Source organism: Brassica oleracea, chromosome C1 (assembly GCF_000695525.1).
Source record: "Brassica oleracea var. oleracea cultivar TO1000 chromosome C1, BOL, whole genome shotgun sequence".
In the NCBI taxonomy this organism is placed as follows: Eukaryota; Viridiplantae; Streptophyta; class Magnoliopsida; order Brassicales; family Brassicaceae; genus Brassica; species Brassica oleracea.
The window spans coordinates 41,812,813-41,831,194 of NC_027748.1; the positions used below are offsets into that span (position 1 = coordinate 41,812,813).

Genomic DNA, 18,382 nt, shown 5'->3' on the forward strand with positions numbered 1-18,382 from the left:
CTTTTTCAACAAAAAAAAAGAACAATATTGGATATTTCGATGCAGGCAGGCACTCTCGAAGGACGGCCGATACATGTGGATAAGCATCACGTGATCTCCACGAACCATGCAACCTCCTCGACTTTCTCATCATTTTTTTTTTAATTATATCACCCCTAGTCTCATGATTCTCTAAAAAGCATACCATTATTAAAGTTAACTATAAACGAACAACTCATTCGGACAAAATGTAAATCAAGAAAATATAACTATTAAAAGAATCAATGTATCATTCTTAAAACAATTTCAGAGAAACACATTAAAAACAAAAAAGATGTAAAACCCTGAAGTTAAACGATTCACAAAACGGAATCTCCTACATGCCCGCCGTGTACGGAACTTGTGTCTGTGGAATCCACGTGTTACCACTCAAGAATCTATCACCAGTGTATGACAAAGCCTGTTCAGGCGTCAGTTTCTTGATACCAGGCCATCTAACTCTTTGGGCCTTATTCGCTCCAGGCCCAACATTCAAATGCTCGGCATAGTACAACGTCTTGAGCGCGAAGTCACCGTTCCACGGAAGCCATCCCGCCGGATCGATGACGTCATCGACGGTCGTCTTCATGACGATCGTCCTCGAGAACTCCTTCCACGGTCTTCCTAGATACGCCTTGCTCGCGGTTTTCACCGGAATATACGCCGGATCTCCCACTATATGGCAGTTATGGAGCACTATTCCCGTCGGTTCACGGACGTCGCTGCGTCCCTGAGCGGTGACCATACACGACTGGCCTGCCATAGGTTTGCGCACGACGATTTTGCAGTTTTGGAGGATGCATTGCGAGTCACCGAAGATGAAGTCCACGGTGCCGGAGACTGTGCAGTCACGGTAGAATTGCCGTTGAGAGTGAACGTATAAGGTGTCTTGGTAACCGTCGATTTGACAGTCGAAGAACACGGCGTAGTCCCCCGAGACTCTTAAGGCTACCGCTTGTCCTCCTTCTGGTCCAGCCGTGTTCTCCATCCCGATGCCCTTCGCTGTGAAGTGCTCGCCCTCTAGAGCTGCACATATAAGAAAGGTCGGTCATGTTTGGAGTTAACCTAATGGATAAAACTCTTAGATTATCTTTTAGATGTCTAAATAGTCATAAGTTCGAGTATGCATGTGGGTTCGGTTATTTCGGGTTATTTGGATTGGGTAGTTTGATTCAACATAAATCTTACTTAATTAACCCGAAATAAAGTTTGGTTTGGTTCGGTATGGTATTCAGTTAGTTCGGCTTTTGAAAATGTTATCGAAGTTTTTAATTTTGGTCTAATTTTGTTAAAATTTTGGACAAATTAGGTCAGCTTGGTTATTTTGGTTCTAAATTTGGTTAGTTCGATTAGTTTGGTTTGGTTTTCTGGTTTGGTTTGGGTATAATCTTTTTAAAGAAAACCAAAATAACCGATTGCTGAACCTAATCGAAAACAAAAGTAACCAACCGATTACCGAACCAAACTGTACCAATCAAAAAAAAAAACTACCGAATCGAACAAAATTCTAACGTAACTAACAAAAATTTTGGTTCAGTTCAGTTTGGTTGGTTTGGTTCAAAATCTTAGGCTAAGTTCGAGAGTCCGGTTGGAAAATGTCTGCTCATCTAGGATGATGTACGGAACTTGGGATCCATAATTTAATTTTGAACAAAACTTAGATTCAACTACTAAGGTGAACCTTTAAATTCACCTCCCCTCTTATTACCAATCAAAATACCACATAGATTAATAATAAAATACATTATTTTTTATTTTTAAAGATCTAAAATAATTGAAAAAAATAATGACGTAAATTGAAAAAAAATAATAACGCCAATTTTAATCATGCTAACGCCACTAACTAAACTCTAAACTTTAAATCTATACCCTAAACCCTAAACCCAAACCATAAACCTTAAACCCAAACCCTATATCTTAAACCCAAATCCTAAACTCTAAACCCAAATCGTAAACCCTAAACCCAAACCCTATATCCTAAACCCAAATCATAGACTCTAAACTCGAACCATATATCCAAACCTAATCCCTACACCCTAAACTCAAATCGTAAACCCTGAACTCAAATTCTATATCCTAAAGGTTTGGGTTAATGTTGATGTTGTTTCTTTAAGGTTTAAGATTTGAGTTTAGAGTCTAGATTTGGGTTTAGGATCTAGGGTTTGAAGTTAAGGTCTAGGGTTTGAGTTTAGAGTTTACGGTTTGGGTTTAGAGTTTAGGATTTGGGTTTAAGATATAGGGTTTGGGTTTAAGGTTTATGGTTTGGGTTTAGGGTTTAGGGTATAGATTTAAAGTTTAGAGTTTAGTTAGTGGCGTTAGCATGATTAAAATTGGCGTTATTATTTTTTTTCAATTATTTCAGATTTTTTAAATAAAATGAATCTATTTTATTATTAATTTAGATGATATTTTGATTGATAATAAGAGGAGAGGTGAATTTAAAGTTTCAACTTAGGGGTGAACCTAATAATTGTTTTTTAATTTTCATAAGAATAAACAAGATTCGAAACTCACTTAGGGGAGCTGTTAGGTACGTCTTGACTTTTCCTATACCGAAGTTAAGGCTACCAGTGATTACGGTCTTGGTCGGTCCATCACCGATGAAAGTGACGTACGGCATCTTCCTAGTGACCACAACTTTCTCCTTGTATACACCTTCTTTGATGTGGATGACGAACGGCACTTTGTTCTCTTTAGGCACAGCGTTTAGAGCATCGTTGATAGTCTTGAACTGTCCACTTCCGTCTTGAGCCACCACAGCATTAGCCTTCACTGGTGGTCCTCCCGGTGCTCCCATGAGCCTCCTCGCCTCTGGTCCAACCCACGTTGGCACACCATCTTCTTGATCAGTAGATAAAAGCTTTCTAGCGTAGTTTTCAAGAGCTCCGGTTAGTTCCGTGGCGTTGGAGTTGAGGTCAGTCACCATTGCAAGACTATTACTGCTTAGCTGTCTTGATCTTTTAAAAATGTTGATCATATCGTGCTTAAGAGTAGATTTAATCTCCTCGAAGGTATCAATACAAGTCTGCTGGAACGCAATGGAGCCACTTATCCAAACCCTAAGATCATCCATAAACTTTTCAATCTCATCGACCGAGACCTTATGATCACCACACTTTTTCAAATCAGCAATAGCGTCGTTCATTACCTTCTCGCAAAGCTCAAAAGCGTCTTTAGCTTCAGGGTGTTTGTCAGCTTTGTGTTTAACGTCTTCAGAGGCTTTCTTGAGACCTTCTTGAATGGATTTGATGGTGACGTTGAAGCTGAGTTTGATTAGGGCGAGTGGCTCGGTGGATTTGGGAGACGCGTCCATTAAGCTTTTGAGGCAAGTCTCTTTGTAGTCAGTGGGTGCACAAACTGTTTTAACCGCTTTAGTGTTTTGCCTGATCTCGTTTTCGTTGGGTGAGTTTTTGGATGCTATGATGGCTACAGAGACAACCATGATGACTAGCAAACCCGAGACAACACCCGCTATGATGCATTTCTTCTTCTTGTCACCATCAAGCGCCATCTTTTATACAAAACTTAAAAGGTCCAAAGAGGTAAAATTTTCAAGATTTTTTTTTCTAATGCGTTTTATTTTTTAAATGTTGGAAATGGAGCAGAGGGGGCCTTCCAAGTGTGGCTATAAGGCCCCTTCTAGCTCTGGTTTTATTTTATTTTTGGTGAGTGGTTTTTTTTTTTTTGGTATCTACAAAGCTTTGGACAAAAATGGGTTGAAAGATCTCGATGGGGTTTATATAGAGAGAAGTTGTAATGCTATTTTTGGGGTTTAAGGAAAGGAAGAACATGAGGCTATGTTACATTTTCTGTCTTTAGGAAGACTATCTTTGTTTCCGACAAGTTTGTGATCCTTTCTCTCTATATCTGAAACGTTTGGTTTGACGCTTTTATGATAAGCCTATGAATAGTAGTATGGTTTTAGAAGCATGAGTTCATGGGATCATGATAACTTTTTTAAAAGAAAATAGGTATGATTCAAAATTTCTAATGATTCATACTGAATGAGGATTGATTTAGATATACAGAGTAGGAAGGAGATTGCATGAGGCATGAGATGAGTCTCACAATGCATTTTGTATTAACAAGATACAGTTGAGAAGATCTTGTATAAAACTTATTTAGGTTTACTGTACTGTGGTTTCAGTAAAAGGCACAAGCGCAGGCTTATTTTGATGCATGTAGAATACAAAACATCTGATTCTTTTTTCTGAGAAAATAATGTTAAAGCTCTCTGTAGTTCTAATTTGCCAATGGTTCCAAGGTGAACCTCGTCAGCTCCATCAGCAATCCTGAGGGTTCTAGCCGTTGTTGCCCACAGATGAGCCAAGACTGTGTCCGAGGATAAACAAGCTGCTCCATGGACTTGCACTGCTGTGTCCAGTACCTTCAACGCCATGTTTGGAGCTGCAACCTGAGTAGCAAAGTTAATTTTGCTTCTTCAAGATCCTACTTTCTCAAGGGAACAATATATAACTTTTTTACCTTGGCCATTGGGAGAATCCCTCGAGCTTTTTTTCGTTTCCAATTAAAAAGAGTGAGGTAATAATCTCATTAAGCTATATTAATCATCTGGTTTATCTAGTAAGATTAGACTGATGAGTACAACTGGACAACCTTAATGAAAGTTTGAAATAGGATTGGGAAAAACAGACGGATCCGAACCGAAATACCCGAAATCGGAACCGGATCGAAATACCTGAAACAAGAACCGGAGCAAAGCTCTCAAATACTCGAATGGTTCTTATATTTCTATATCTGAAATAACCGAAACCCGAATATCTTAAAATATAAATTATGTATATATATTACATAATTAAATATATATATTTAAAATTTAAAATTATACTAAAAATATATGAAAATATTTGAAGAAAACTAAATTATTACAAAATATCTGAACTACCCGAAAGTATCCAGATATTTTTATCCAAAATATCCAAAGTAATTCAAAATATACAAGATTTTTATCCGAATCATCATAATTATTCGAAAATTTCTCCAAAATACCCGATGTACTATCTACCCGAATTACCCGAAATAACCGAACTGGAACCGGAACCAAATGAGAACCTTTCTTCCGGATATTTTCTGATTCCTAATTTTACTATCTGAACCGAATCCGAACTGAATCCGAAAATAAGTTAGTAGTAAATAGATCCTTAAACCCTTTACCCAAAAGACCTGATATCCAAAATACCCAAACAAGCCCATCTAGAAAACATAAACTAAGGGCCCACTTAGCCCATATAGTTTCTCATACTGAAAATGAAGAGAGAAAGAGCAGAAACTGAAACCCTCACCGGCGGCGATGGCTCATTTCACCGCGCGGCGCAAGTTAGCGACCGTCCTTACCAAAACCCTCTCCTCGTCCACTTCCTCTTGCTCTTCGTTCTCCACGCTCTCTTCCCGCTCTCGATTCGCCGTCCCTTTACTTGAACAAGTTTCCTCGACCCGAACCGGATTAGGCCCGTGCTACGTAACGACCCGACCCAAGACATCCGGGTCGGGATACTCTCCGCTGAACGATCCTTCCCCGAACTGGAGCAACCGTCCGCCGAAGGAGACGATTCTTCTGGACGGGTGCGATTACGAGCACTGGCTCATCGTCATGGAGTTCACTGATCCCAAACCGACCGAAGATGAGATGATCAGTGCTTATGTCAAAACGTTGACTTCCGTTGTCGGCAGGCAAAAATCTCATCTCTTTTTTGTTTTTTTTTTAATAATAATCATTTCGTTTGTGAAATTTGGAGTTTGATTTGTTTTTGAGTTTTTGTTGTAGCGAGGAGGAGGCAAAGAAGAAGATTTATTCGGTTTGCACTTCGACGTACACTGGCTTTGGTGCTTTGATCTCTGAAGAGCTTTCTTGCAAAGTCAAAGGTTGATACTTATTTCCTTTTATATTAGCTTCAGTTCTTATGTAGCTTTTAAGGAGAAAACGCCTCTTTGATGTTGTTCTGTCTGAATGTGAATTATTGTCTGTAGAAATAAGGCAGAAAATATATATCAGTCTTTGGTTTGGAACTTGTTTTATATATAAGATACATAATTAGAGTTGTGTTGTGTGATTCTTCAGGGTTGCCTGGTGTTCTCTGGGTCTTACCAGATTCCTATCTTGATGTACCAAACAAAGACTATGGAGGTTTGTAATGTTTTTTTTTTTTTTTTTTTGGATTTTATCTTACATTGCGAGAGATATAAGCTTAGCATCTAAACCAAATTTGTTTTTTTTTTTTATGATGTTTCAGGTGATTTGTACATCGAAGGAAAGGTGATACCAAGACCACAGTACAGGTTCACTGAACAGCGCCAAACTAGAAATCGGTCTAGGCCTAGGTACGATAGGCGCCGTGAGACTGTGCAGGTGGAGAGGAGAGAGCCAACATCACAGAACAGGAACCAGAATCAACCACAACCTTCGATGGGTAATCAAGCTCCCGAGAGTTAAGAGACGAGCACAGTGCTTAATAATAATATAAATCCTTGTTACTCACGTGGACAAGTTTGCATTTGTAACGGAGTTTATTAAGCTTATAAACTCGTTGGTTGTGCCTTGTCTGAAAGCACACAGAAAACTGTAGCGATCATTTATAGCATAATGGAAGAAACTGTACTTTAGGTTCGTTAACAAATGGTTCTGGGGATTGATCATTGACAGCGTCGCCATAAATCTCACGTGCGCACTGACACTTGTGTTCTCGGACTATACTATGCATGCATTCCAAGGATAATTAACAGCGTTTAGTTTCCGACATCCACGTGTCCATCGCCGGTTACTCTATTTAACTTAATGATGTTGATTACATAACGTCATTAACTTGGGGGATGTGGTCATGCGTAACATATAGTTCGTGTAGTTAAACATGCATTAATATAGTTGGCATGGTTAGCCATGTGATGGCCAATACTTGATGTAGCTAGCTTTCATTTTAAAATGAAAGCTAGCTACATCAAGTATTGGCCATCACATGGCTAACCATGCCAACTATATTAATGCATGTTTAACTACACGAACTATATGTTACGCATGACCACATCCCCCAAGTTAATGACGTTATGTAATCAACATCATTAAGTTAAATAGAGTAACCGGCGATGGACACGTGGATGTCGGAAACTAAACGCTGTTAATTATCCCGTTAAGACAGATTGTAACCCGACCCGTCTACCCAATATTTCTATAATTCTAATCCGGCCCAAACATAAATAACCCACCCGACCCGATCTGTTTCTTCAACTCTTCCTCTTCTTTTCTCACGAAACCAGACATATGAGAAATTAGGGTTTGGATGCAAATCACTGAGAAAAACTAAGGTTGTGAAATCTTGTGTGGTTACTAAACAAATCAAGGAAGAAGAATAAAGAGAATTCTCGTTGAGATGAGGTAATTGCTTCATATCAAAACTTTATAGTTTCAATTGGTTGTTAATGTCTCAGTTTTTAAGGATTGTGGTGTCGGGTTGTTGTCTGAGTTTTTAAGGATAATAGGGGTTTTGTATGTTAGTTTATTGTGTTTATGCTTGTTTATTGTCAAGTTGTGGTCCTCATGTGGTCTTCTTGTCGGCTTTATGTTTTATATGTATATTAATGGTGCTTTTTTTGGACTTTTAAACACAGTGACGAGGATTTGGTGATGAAAGTAAAATGTTATCACTCTGGAAAATTTGAAAAGAAAGAAGCGATTGTAGATTACGTAGATGGAGAGGTCACAATGTTTGAGGTGGATTATAATTGTGTCTTCACATCCTTGGTGTCAAAGTTGACTGAGAGAAATATCGTTACTGGGAAAGTATGGTTCAAGCTCCCATATGAAAATATTGAAGATAGAAAGCCGTTGTGGGAAAATGTGGAGAAAAACAAGAAGAAACTGGAAACAGCAGGTCGATGGTATAAGGAGGTCGACATATATATTGAAAAGTATGGTATTGAAGAGGCTAGAGAAAATAGTGTACATGAAGAGATGGCCATTGAACCGATTCATGCGTAACATATAGTTCGTGTAGTTAAACATGCATTAATATAGTTGGCATGGTTAGCCATGTGATGGCCGATACTTGGTGTAGCTAGCTATCATTTTTCCTTTAATCTATATAAAATAAAAAAAATTAATAGTAATGAATATTGAGTTATAAATATAAAAATATTAAAAATAATACTATAAATTATCTTTATGCATTGAGACTTTTTATTAAAGATATAGCACATATTGAAATATATTGTGTTAATTATTTATGAAGTATTAAAAATAATTAATATAATATTTTTCGTAAACTTAATTTATGTGTATTTTTACAGTTTTAATATAAAATCATTTCAAAATTATTATAAATGAATAAATGCTTTATTTCAAATTTAAATCATATAATTTTTAGTCCTATTTTTTTTTAAAAATTATATATATATATATATATATTTATATATATGGATATACGCTTCCAACACGTACCCGCTTCCTAATATTTTAAAAAATCTCGCTTCTGCGCTTCCTTACGCTTCCGCTTCCACGTACCCGCTTCTGTTTCCATGTAACATAGATTCCAAATTATTCATTATCTTCTATATTTTCCTCTCCATATCTTAAACTTTATCAAATACAGTACATAACTTTTTCTGAAATCATTCTCATCATATGTAACTCCACGTTTTGGCTTCCGAGTATATATATCTTCATTACTATTACCACAAAGATAATTCCGAGTATAATCATATGTAAATCTATATTACCACAAATATTATCTCATTAATGCTTTATTACGTAGTATTAAGTCCGAAGAATACCACCAAGATTCAAGTTCCGGCCACTAGAGAATTAACATTTCGACATCGCCAGAGACATGAGATCGACACGTGGCAATATGTGACTTGTCTGGACCAATTCTGTGAAGTCAGGATACTCCTGTATAATAAAAAAAAGAAGTCCAAAGAATAACAACTTTTCAGGTTTATCTTTTTATTCTTCTTAATTCTTTTTTCAAACCGTATGAACTTAAAGAGTCATAGCCTTGCAAGCTTTGTTTTTAAATTGAATATTATTTATAAGTAAGACAGTAAAATGTTTTGATTAATCAAGAAATCCTAGATCCGAAGATACATCTTTTTAGGCTGGGATGAGCATTTCAAAATTCTTCTCAAGCATACTTGAAGAAAAGGCCTGACTTCTCATTCCTTGGAAGGGGTCACATAAAACCACAAATGTCATGTTAGTATCGGACGTCTTGGTTTTCTACTTTGAGAAGTGATGAGTATACAAATAGACACCCTAAATGCATAATGAAATAAAAATTCAGGACATAATCACGAAGTTAGCATCCCCATGCGAATTTTACTTTCGGGTGACCAATTACTAACCGCTACGTTTGACTTAATACTGATCTTGAGCAGTGATCAATTAGATTTCGAATTATATACTAGTACTACTGAAGTTTGTTTGGCTTCATTACAATAAGTCAGCCACAAGCAAAACATAAACTATTGTTTATGATATAAAATACTGTATTTAGAGGATTTGTTGGGCTTATAAATTATCGTGCATGCAACATTAGGTACATACTTAGCTTATGTCCAAAGCCATTGTCATATACTATTGGTGTTGTCTCGAGTTATAGTCAAACATCAAACACCAGAAAAAAAAAATCACGAAATCCAATCCAAATCCAATTTTCAAAGCAGTGCCAGTTAACAATTTTTATGTATATATATACTCACATACATATACATATAGTATTAGATTTCCGAGAGTTTTGTTTTGGAACCATCAAATTTGATCACATGAAACCAAATATAAAAATCACCGCAGCTTCGATACTTCATGTATTCGATAAAAATAAAATAGAAGTTGGGTAGTCGCTTCATTTTCTTGTTTATGTCACCTCACCTACTTTGTTTGTTTCACCTATTTCATTTGGTTTCAAATAAAGACATCCTTTAGTATATGGTTGTTCATGTTATGTATCACAAGTTTCATGTTCTACTTTTAAGTTTTCTACATATAACAGATATGTAATAACGTTACTTTTGTATTATAAATTCTGTCATAAATCACAAAACTATACCTAACTATTATGGATGGAATTTACTATCCACTTCACCACGTAACCTTAGTTATTCATACATGATAAATCTACGGTTACGTTTACCCGTTCTTCTATTTGAAAATTTTGGTATATTTCGCTATAACTTATTCTTTTATAATAAATGGATCAATTTATATCTCTTCTCTCTCTTCTAATTTAAAATGTCTCTCCCGCAAAGTCTGCCTGCCTTCTCTTAACGTATTTTCCTCCTCTCTCTCTCTCTGCTCACTCCTACCATTTTCTTTCCCTAGAGAAAACTTTTTCCTGGAAAGATTCTTGAAACTATTTTTGCAATGGGTAAGATCCGACCCGGACCGGATCCAAAAGCGGCATTGGTCTCAGAGATTTGTTCACTGTCGAGATCACCAATCTCTTGCATTCACATCAATCGCAACTCATCCGGTTCATGTTTCATCGACTGGTATCTCATTCTCGGTGTATGTTCTTTTCTCATTTCTCAGATTTTAAATATACTGGATACATTTTAATTGCCTTCTATTCATATTAAAAAGAGACATTGGATTGATTATATGATTTATACAGATCCAGGAAGATGCCGAGGTCAAGCTCATACGTAAACGATATCACAAACTAGGTCAGGTTCCATATCAGTTTCATTTTTGGATTTGAATGTGATTAGTTATCAATGTTAGACTTCAAATATTTTATTTCATAGTTTATCTTAAATCGTTATTTTTTTGTTTGTTCAGCTCTGAAGATTCATCCCGATAAAAACAATCACCCAAAAGCGGATATTGCTTTCAAGCTCATCCACGAGGTCAGCCATTTTTATCTTATTTTAAATTCAATTCCCAGCCATCTACACGTGAATATATTTATTATTTTCTCAGAAAATACGATAGTAAATTACTTTTAGTTTGAGATATAAAAATGTGTGTTCGGACATGAACCGTACGCTTAATAATAGCATCCTCGTGTTATTCATGAACTCATTCATTGTCTCAGTACAGTACAATATGATCCAATAACCGGTCTGGTGGGGTTTATTGAGAAATACGGTTATTTCCGGTTCAAATATTTAACTCTAGAGCTTACTTGTGTTGTCTTGGACGCATGTAGGCTTATTTATGTCTTTCAGACGAAACAAAGAGGAGATGCTTCAACACAGACCGACGAAAGAACACATGTCTGAAATGCAGCCGAGTCTCACACAAAACCAAAGAGAACCGCACAGAGACTAAACCGAACCGGTTTTGTCAAACACTCAGGGACATTAGGGATAAGTTCAGAGAAGAGAACAAGGTGATAGAGAGATGTCTAAAGACCAACGGTGCAAACTTCACGGGGAACTTAACCGAGGAAACCCCGGTTTTTGGTAAACCAAAAGAAAACCGGTTTAAGAAGGACTCGCCAGTTTTTAATCCATCGGATTACAAGTTATGTGGTTATCCACATGTGAGGAATCGGGTGTTGGACAATAACTTGTCGGATTGGAAGATGTTCATGAGAAGAAGCAGATCCACATGCGTTCACTCATGATGATGATTAAGTTTTTCATTTTTTTTCTTCTTCTTTGTCTTTTTAGTAGCTTTATTGAATTGTTTCATGATTTAAACTGATAAAACTTTTGATTACAGTAATCATATCATTAGTTAACTGACAGAAAAAATGTTAGTTGGGTTCAATCTCGTATAGTTAAATGATCCTCTCACTGTGTATTGATCTTGAGTTATGTGGACCGCCTATGACTGTCCTCACCAGTGTTAAAAAAATAACTAATTTTATTTACAAAATTATTTTGACAAACTATCAAAATTAGACAAACTTGTGAATTGGTATCTCTACATAATTGCTTAATTTAACATTTTAAACTAATTTAAGTCGATTTAAACTTATTTATAACAGTTTAAATCGATTTAAGTAGTATAAATCGGATTTTAGGATAAGATCGAGTTGTCGTCTAGGAGCTGATTAGATAGATTTTTAGTACCATGATATATGTAGCGAAGACAAGTTCTCAACAAGATCTGCAATCGATTCTTTCTAGGAATCACTAAATGATCGATTCATATTTGTGAAGTCAGAAAAGGTCTGAGATTCTTGTTCCAAATAAACAACATTGTCTCAGATCATACGTTTTTCCTTGTGGTTATCGTGAGATGAGAAGTATGTACTAATGGTTTCATGGCATCTCCTAGTGATTAACTTATAAGTCGTCTCACGTATCCAGCTATGTAAAGTGAGAGCAGCGAAAAAAATAATCCAACTCTCATTTATTTGAATCGATGAAAGTCTCAAGGCATAATATATGGATTTAACTCAGCATCAACTTAACTTAAAAGCTTTTTTCCATCATACACCGAGACCACTCTATAACAATTTCAACCTTAGATTTACTCACGCATGCATCATCAAATCATCTCTAAGGATTGTTGATAACAATAAACCTCGCACAAACTCGCTCTTTTTAGCCTTCTGTTGATCTTCACCTGAAAGTGGAGCTTCTTGAATCTCCCTGCACAAACAAACGTCAGAAACCAAGTGAGAAAGAAGCAGTTTTGTTTGCTTTCTTGAGACTGCAAGGTCAATAAATATATCTATACCTTTTGAGAGATTCCTTTAGCGAGAGTTTTATAGCTAAGGTTCCTTCAGCAACAGATGTAGCAGATTTTTTTGGAGGCTCGTTAGCTGAAGGGGAGCTAAAAATAAAGGATGACAGCAACGGATCAGAATCTATATTGGTTGGAGAAGTGAATCTTGAAGATCCACCAAGAAGAGACTGTAAGTTTGCTTCACGTAGCTCTTTTTTCAAGGCGAGATAAGCTGAGCTGTATCCACCTTTTCTCAACCTTGTCCTTCGCTGCACGTAGAACCTCTCGTCAAGGAATAAACAAACTCACTCATAACTTCTACCAAATGATTATTATGTACTAATAGAAGTAAGTTATAGACAGAACAAGAGCATCAGATCAAGACATCATCAAAAGTTGGAAAGGATATCTTAAAGAAGTTCGCATGTTGCGTTGTTAGATCATACGTTTTTCCTTGTGGTTATCGTGAGATGAGAAGTATGTACTAATGGTTTCATGGCATCTCCTAGTGATTAACTTATAAGTCGTCTCACGTATCCAGCTATGTAAAGTGAGAGCAGCGAAAAAAATAATCCAACTCTCATTTATTTGAATCGATGAAAGTCTCAAGGCATAATATATGGATTTAACTCAGCATCAACTTAACTTAAAAGCTTTTTTCCATCATACACCGAGACCACTCTATAACAATTTCAACCTTAGATTTACTCACGCATGCATCATCAAATCATCTCTAAGGATTGTTGATAACAATAAACCTCGCACAAACTCGCTCTTTTTAGCCTTCTGTTGATCTTCACCTGAAAGTGGAGCTTCTTGAATCTCCCTGCACAAACAAACGTCAGAAACCAAGTGAGAAAGAAGCAGTTTTGTTTGCTTTCTTGAGACTGCAAGGTCAATAAATATATCTATACCTTTTGAGAGATTCCTTTAGCGAGAGTTTTATAGCTAAGGTTCCTTCAGCAACAGATGTAGCAGATTTTTTTGGAGGCTCGTTAGCTGAAGGGGAGCTAAAAATAAAGGATGACAGCAACGGATCAGAATCTATATTGGTTGGAGAAGTGAATCTTGAAGATCCACCAAGAAGAGACTGTAAGTTTGCTTCACGTAGCTCTTTTTTCAAGGCGAGATAAGCTGAGCTGTATCCACCTTTTCTCAACCTTGTCCTTCGCTGCACGTAGAACCTCTCGTCAAGGAATAAACAAACTCACTCATAACTTCTACCAAATGATTATTATGTACTAATAGAAGTAAGTTATAGACAGAACAAGAGCATCAGATCAAGACATCATCAAAAGTTGGAAAGGATATCTTAAAGAAGTTCGCATGTTGCGTTGTTATATGGCCGACGATATCTAATCCCACCCTCTTTGTGCATACAGGACAGACCTGTGAGTAAACAAAGAGAAAACAGATAAGTAACTCTTCAAAGAGTAGCATCGTGATCCATGAAAGATCACTAATTTACTGATTACCAGCTAATGAAGAACACTCAATTTAACTTAACATTCCGAGAGAGGATTCATAAGGCTGCTTAATGGGGATCATCTGACAAGAAGAAACAAAGAGGAAACCAAGAACAGAACATAAAGCCAACATTTTCATTTTTCAAGCAAAGCTTCTAACTTTCTATAAGGAAACCAAATATTTTGCAAGATCTGGACAAAGCTAAAGCTAAGACATGAACAAACCTAAGATTCAGACACACCCTGTCTCTAAAGAACGTAACCGTTTTAAAGAACAGAAAGCCAAACATTTTCAATTTCAAGCAAAGCTTCTAACCTTCTATAAGGAAACCAAAGTTTTTGTAACATCTGAACAAAGCTAAAAGCTAAAGACATGATCAAACCTAAAGAATCAGACAGATCCTGTCTCTAAAGAACGCAACGTTTTAAAGAACAGAACATAAAGCCAAACATTCTCAATCTCAAGCAAAGCTTCGAACTTTCTAAAAGGAGACCAAATATCTTATAACATCTGAACAAATAAAAAAAAAGCTAAGACATGAACAAACCTAAGAATCAGACGCATCCTGTCTCCAAAGACGTAACATTTAAATAACAGAACATAAAGCCACAACAGTTTCAATTTTCAAGCAAAGCTTCCAACTTTCTAAAATGAAACCAAACTTTTTTTTTGTAACATCTAAACAAAGATAAAGCCAAGACATAACCAAACCTACGATTCAGACAGATCCTGTCTCCAAAGACGTAACATTAAAAAAAAAAAAAAAACAGAACATAAAAGCCAACATTTTTTGTAACATCTGAACAAAGCTAAAAGCTAAAGACATGATCAAACCTAAGAATCAGACAGATCATGTCTCGGAATACGTTTTAACTTTTTTTTTAAAAGAATGGGTTTTGATTAATGATTGTTAATATTACCCCGTTCTTGGCCTCGACAGGATGCTCTTCATCAATGTGACAACATAGCCCGACGATGTCGAAAACATCTGCGCAAAACGGGCAGATGAACTCCGACTTCGAATCGTCTTCTCCTTTGAGATCCTCGTACCCTCCACCTATATACAAAACGAATCAATCTCACGAAGAAGCTTAATAATAAAAACACGATCCTTAAAACAACTAAAAGACGTAAAGAACCTGATCTGGATTGACACCGTCTCGATGAAAAGACGGAAGGATGGTTGATCCATGAATTGGAATCCATTATTGTTAGAATTGAGATGAAAGAAGAAAAAAATTTGACTGTGATGAAATGAACGAAACCCTACAAGGACGGGAGGAGAGAGGAGAGAAGAGGAAGAACAATGGAAGGAGATGGAGAGAGAGTGGAAGGAAGCTAGACTTTATTACCGAACTTCAGCTTCTGTAAGAAGACAACATGTCAAAAAAGGCAACATAATATTTACTGTTAGACCCTCAAGTTTTATTCTTATTTATAGTTTTGCACCAATTAGTTTAGCAGTTGTTCACGCGGTTTAGTTGGAATGGACCAGAGTATAATTAAAGAGGTTTTTCGTTGTAGTACTATTATATAATTCACACTTGGGTGGCGTTGGTCTACCACGAAGTTCTGTCTGAGAAAATAAAATGTCACGTTTATCATTAGTCTCTAACAAATTCATATAGTAAACTGGTACAATTATTAGTGACTAATTTATAGTTTACTAGTCTAGATTAAACACGTTTCTGTCAGTTTATAACGCTTTAGCTTTTATGTAAAATGGTGGATCCGCTATGACGAATTGGGTCGGTGATTCAAAGGCTTGAGAAGGACTGTGTAGGCACAAGTGGAACAAAGAGTCAAACCCTTGAGCTTGACGAATCACGGGATAAGTATATGAGGTTACTAGTGGTTTGTCCGTGCGAATCGGTTTTAAATTTTGTTGGATAATTTTCATTGTCAATAGATATAGAACTTTTAATATGGTTGTATTTTATGTGTTTGGCACGTTAGTGTAAAGTTTTATGTAATGTGTGTATCGTAAATATAGTAGATGTAACATAGTAAATGTTTTGGCTTAGGGTTGTCTTTAAAGGTCATAGAGAGTGGATTGATGAAAGAAGGGGGAGTGTTACTATGAAATTGTGGAAAATACTAAGCAAAAACTCTGATACTTTTCAATAGTGAAACATTATTTGGCTATGATATTTGCCAATTTTTAATATTCTGTATAGTATAAGGATGTTGTTTGTAAACAATAGGGGATGATGTCAAAATTATATATACTTATTAGGTTTTTAAGGTCAACGATGGCGCTTTTATTCCATTATCGATTGCTACTTATAAACTTAGGTTGTTTTGTAAAGAGATACGAATGGCTTATATATGTGCTAAGCTAGTATGGTGGTTAGAGTTTTCATGTTGTGGTCCAATAATTGAGTTTTTCCACTGAAGTGTTGGAAGTTGGTGGGCTGAGATTATAAGATGGGCTATTGATTAAGGATGTTGGAATGTATGTTGATTATATGTTTAATAAGTGTTTCTAGTCAGTTATGATTTGAACTTTTTATTATAGTAATGAATTGAGATGGTAGGAGCTGGTGTTGAAGTTGAAACCCTTAAAAATATATATATATTTTTTTTAAATCGTAGTCGCAGGACAAGTTTTTATAACTGAACTCTTTAGATGCTTTCTGATAATTGGTTTTCATGCTTCCCTTTTTACTGGTTGAGGAATGTTTTAAGTGAGCTTCTTCTGGGAGATTTGAATGTTGTTATGTTATTGTTTTGGAATTATTTATTCATTTGAGGAAAATTTGGTGGGGCATTCAAGATTTTTTTTGTTATATGAGGTGATCTAACCGCGATGATAATGTTGTATGTCAGATTTCAAGTGGATTTGTGCATTTGTTGAAGTTTTTGTTGATTTTGTAATAATTTACAGGCTGATGTGGGACAACTTTGGTTGGTTTCACCAAAAAAAACTTTGGTTGGTTTCTGTTCATGTTCGGCCTCTGTGTTAATTTAAAATTTGTTAATCATATCAATTTATGAATATACGGCGAGGGTGGGGTGCGTCTGATTTTCCCAGTGGTGGTGTCATCGGTTTTTATTAGATCATTGTCAGTGAATGTGAAGTTGTCGAGCTATGTGTAAACCGTAATACCGTATGGCCATACGCATAAGTTTAAATTTAATTTGCTATGAGGACAATGTCTTTATTTATGATAATGTAACTAATTGTTTGTTTATTTTTGTAGTCAAAGATTCGTAAAAACGTTTGAAAAATGTTAAGAAATTTGTAAGTGCTTTTATAGTTACAGATTAGCATTTATATGAAATTTCTATATATATATCTGTCCATTTAAATAGTAACATTTTTTGTTTTCATCATAGGTAAAGCTTTGTAAGCAATAAATATACTTCTTGTATTTAATAAAAGTATCACTGGAAAAATTTTCATGCATTAAAAAATCACTTAAAATTCTATTTTATTCTTTGTTCACACACTAAATTTTTTGCTTTTTAATTAATTCACTAACAAAATGAAGTTAAAAATGAAAATTTATTTAAAATTCTGCATTGAAAATACTAAACGGCACTAAAATAAAATTCTAAATGACATTTTTTTTAAGAAATAGAGGAAGTATGTTTTCTAAGTGAAGATTATAAACAAAATTAATTAGTTTTCTATCGGAGTGGTATACATTTAACTAAAAAAATATATCCAATTACATTATTAAATACAGAATTTATTAACATTAATGGTTTTAAAAATCTATATTATAATAATTAAGTTTTTGCTCTCTCTTTAGGGTGTCCACTTCAGCATTTCATTTATTTTGGGTGGGATCCATCTTTATGCTTTTGTTTAATATATTATATATTCATAAAAGCTTACAATAAATATCACTTAGTGCATGGGTTTAGACATCTTTAAAAAGGCTAACAACCCGAGTTCAAACAGAAACCATGAGTGTTTTGCATGTTTTTATGATTAAATTTAGTTAAAGGCAATTATGACTTTTACAAGTCGTCTTCCTCTTTTGACTTTTAGGTTTTCTGCAATATTGACTCCGACGGCTCATAATTTTTTCACGAGTTATACATCAATTTCTTCATTTTTTGCCATTTTCATGGAAACATCGTTTATATTATACTACTCGATAATATGATGAAACGAGTAAAAAATAATTTTTTTAAGAATCCCAATTTTTGGACCGAATCAGTCTAAATCGTCGCCGTTGGTGCCCGAGTTACATTTTTCTGGCGATTTTACGGCCCTCAGCGGTGAGTTTTCGAACATGGTTGTGTAATGAATTAATG

At 35.6% G+C, this 18,382-nt stretch overlaps 5 protein-coding genes across 5 annotated transcripts; 2 read left to right on the plus strand and 3 right to left on the minus strand.

Moving 5' to 3' along the window:
- Positions 1-230: 230 nt before the first annotated feature.
- On the minus strand, positions 231-3,711 carry LOC106296061 (probable pectinesterase/pectinesterase inhibitor 23). Its single transcript, XM_013732114.1, has 2 exons — positions 2,533-3,711; positions 231-1,044 (listed from the first exon to the last, which is right to left on the minus strand). Exons 1-2 carry the CDS (start codon positions 3,527-3,529, stop codon positions 356-358), a joined length of 1,686 nt encoding a protein of 561 aa, XP_013587568.1. The 5' UTR covers positions 3,530-3,711; the 3' UTR covers positions 231-355.
- Positions 3,712-5,296: 1,585 nt separating this feature from the next.
- Positions 5,297-6,687, plus strand: LOC106342546 (multiple organellar RNA editing factor 3, mitochondrial-like). Its single transcript, XM_013781519.1, has 4 exons — positions 5,297-5,709; positions 5,804-5,901; positions 6,098-6,163; positions 6,270-6,687. Exons 1-4 carry the CDS (start codon positions 5,330-5,332, stop codon positions 6,467-6,469), a joined length of 744 nt encoding a protein of 247 aa, XP_013636973.1. The 5' UTR covers positions 5,297-5,329; the 3' UTR covers positions 6,470-6,687.
- Positions 6,688-10,298: 3,611 nt separating this feature from the next.
- LOC106298651 (pre-mRNA-splicing factor cwf23-like) lies at positions 10,299-11,661 on the plus strand. Its single transcript, XM_013734792.1, has 4 exons — positions 10,299-10,531; positions 10,638-10,689; positions 10,805-10,872; positions 11,175-11,661. Exons 1-4 carry the CDS (start codon positions 10,388-10,390, stop codon positions 11,592-11,594), a joined length of 684 nt encoding a protein of 227 aa, XP_013590246.1. The 5' UTR covers positions 10,299-10,387; the 3' UTR covers positions 11,595-11,661.
- A 647-nt stretch (positions 11,662-12,308) lies between these two features.
- LOC106340740 (protein DEHYDRATION-INDUCED 19 homolog 4-like) lies at positions 12,309-13,230 on the minus strand. The gene is made up of 4 exons (XM_013779590.1): positions 13,164-13,230; positions 13,056-13,099; positions 12,659-12,921; positions 12,309-12,570 (listed from the first exon to the last, which is right to left on the minus strand). Exons 1-4 carry the CDS (start codon positions 13,228-13,230, stop codon positions 12,453-12,455), a joined length of 492 nt encoding a protein of 163 aa, XP_013635044.1. The 3' UTR covers positions 12,309-12,452.
- LOC106341269 (protein DEHYDRATION-INDUCED 19 homolog 4-like) lies at positions 13,211-15,499 on the minus strand. The gene is made up of 5 exons (XM_013780076.1): positions 15,253-15,499; positions 15,034-15,170; positions 13,958-14,035; positions 13,561-13,823; positions 13,211-13,472 (listed from the first exon to the last, which is right to left on the minus strand). The coding sequence occupies exons 1-5, from the start codon at positions 15,317-15,319 to the stop codon at positions 13,355-13,357; spliced, it is 663 nt and encodes a 220-aa protein (XP_013635530.1). The 5' UTR covers positions 15,320-15,499; the 3' UTR covers positions 13,211-13,354.
- Between the last annotated feature and the right edge of the window lie 2,883 nt (positions 15,500-18,382).

Bases quoted from the DNA above. Each gene is read 5' to 3' on its own strand.
- LOC106340740 (XM_013779590.1), bottom strand. From the start codon at position 13,230: ATGAGAGTTGGATTATTTTTTTCGCTGCTCTCACTTTACATAGCTGGA. The intron at 12,922-13,055 runs ATATCCTTTCCA...GAGAGGTTCTAC, and splicing joins AACATGCGAACTTCTTTAAG to GTGCAGCGAAGGACAAGGTT. The intron at 12,571-12,658 runs GTATAGATATAT...TTGTTTGTGCAG, and splicing joins CTAAAGGAATCTCTCAAAAG to GGAGATTCAAGAAGCTCCAC.
- LOC106298651 (XM_013734792.1), top strand. From the start codon at position 10,388: ATGGGTAAGATCCGACCCGGACCGGATCCAAAAGCGGCATTGGTCTCA. The intron at 10,532-10,637 runs GTATGTTCTTTT...TGATTTATACAG, and splicing joins ACTGGTATCTCATTCTCGGT to ATCCAGGAAGATGCCGAGGT. The intron at 10,873-11,174 runs GTCAGCCATTTT...GGACGCATGTAG, and splicing joins CTTTCAAGCTCATCCACGAG to GCTTATTTATGTCTTTCAGA.
- LOC106341269 (XM_013780076.1), bottom strand. From the start codon at position 15,319: ATGGATTCCAATTCATGGATCAACCATCCTTCCGTCTTTTCATCGAGA. The intron at 13,824-13,957 runs ATATCCTTTCCA...GAGAGGTTCTAC, and splicing joins AACATGCGAACTTCTTTAAG to GTGCAGCGAAGGACAAGGTT. The intron at 13,473-13,560 runs GTATAGATATAT...TTGTTTGTGCAG, and splicing joins CTAAAGGAATCTCTCAAAAG to GGAGATTCAAGAAGCTCCAC.
- LOC106296061 (XM_013732114.1), bottom strand. From the start codon at position 3,529: ATGGCGCTTGATGGTGACAAGAAGAAGAAATGCATCATAGCGGGTGTT. The intron at 1,045-2,532 runs GTGAGTTTCGAA...TTATATGTGCAG, and splicing joins GTACCTAACAGCTCCCCTAA to CTCTAGAGGGCGAGCACTTC.
- LOC106342546 (XM_013781519.1), top strand. From the start codon at position 5,330: ATGGCTCATTTCACCGCGCGGCGCAAGTTAGCGACCGTCCTTACCAAA. The intron at 5,902-6,097 runs GTTGATACTTAT...GTGATTCTTCAG, and splicing joins GCTTTCTTGCAAAGTCAAAG to GGTTGCCTGGTGTTCTCTGG. The intron at 6,164-6,269 runs GTTTGTAATGTT...ATGATGTTTCAG, and splicing joins ACCAAACAAAGACTATGGAG to GTGATTTGTACATCGAAGGA.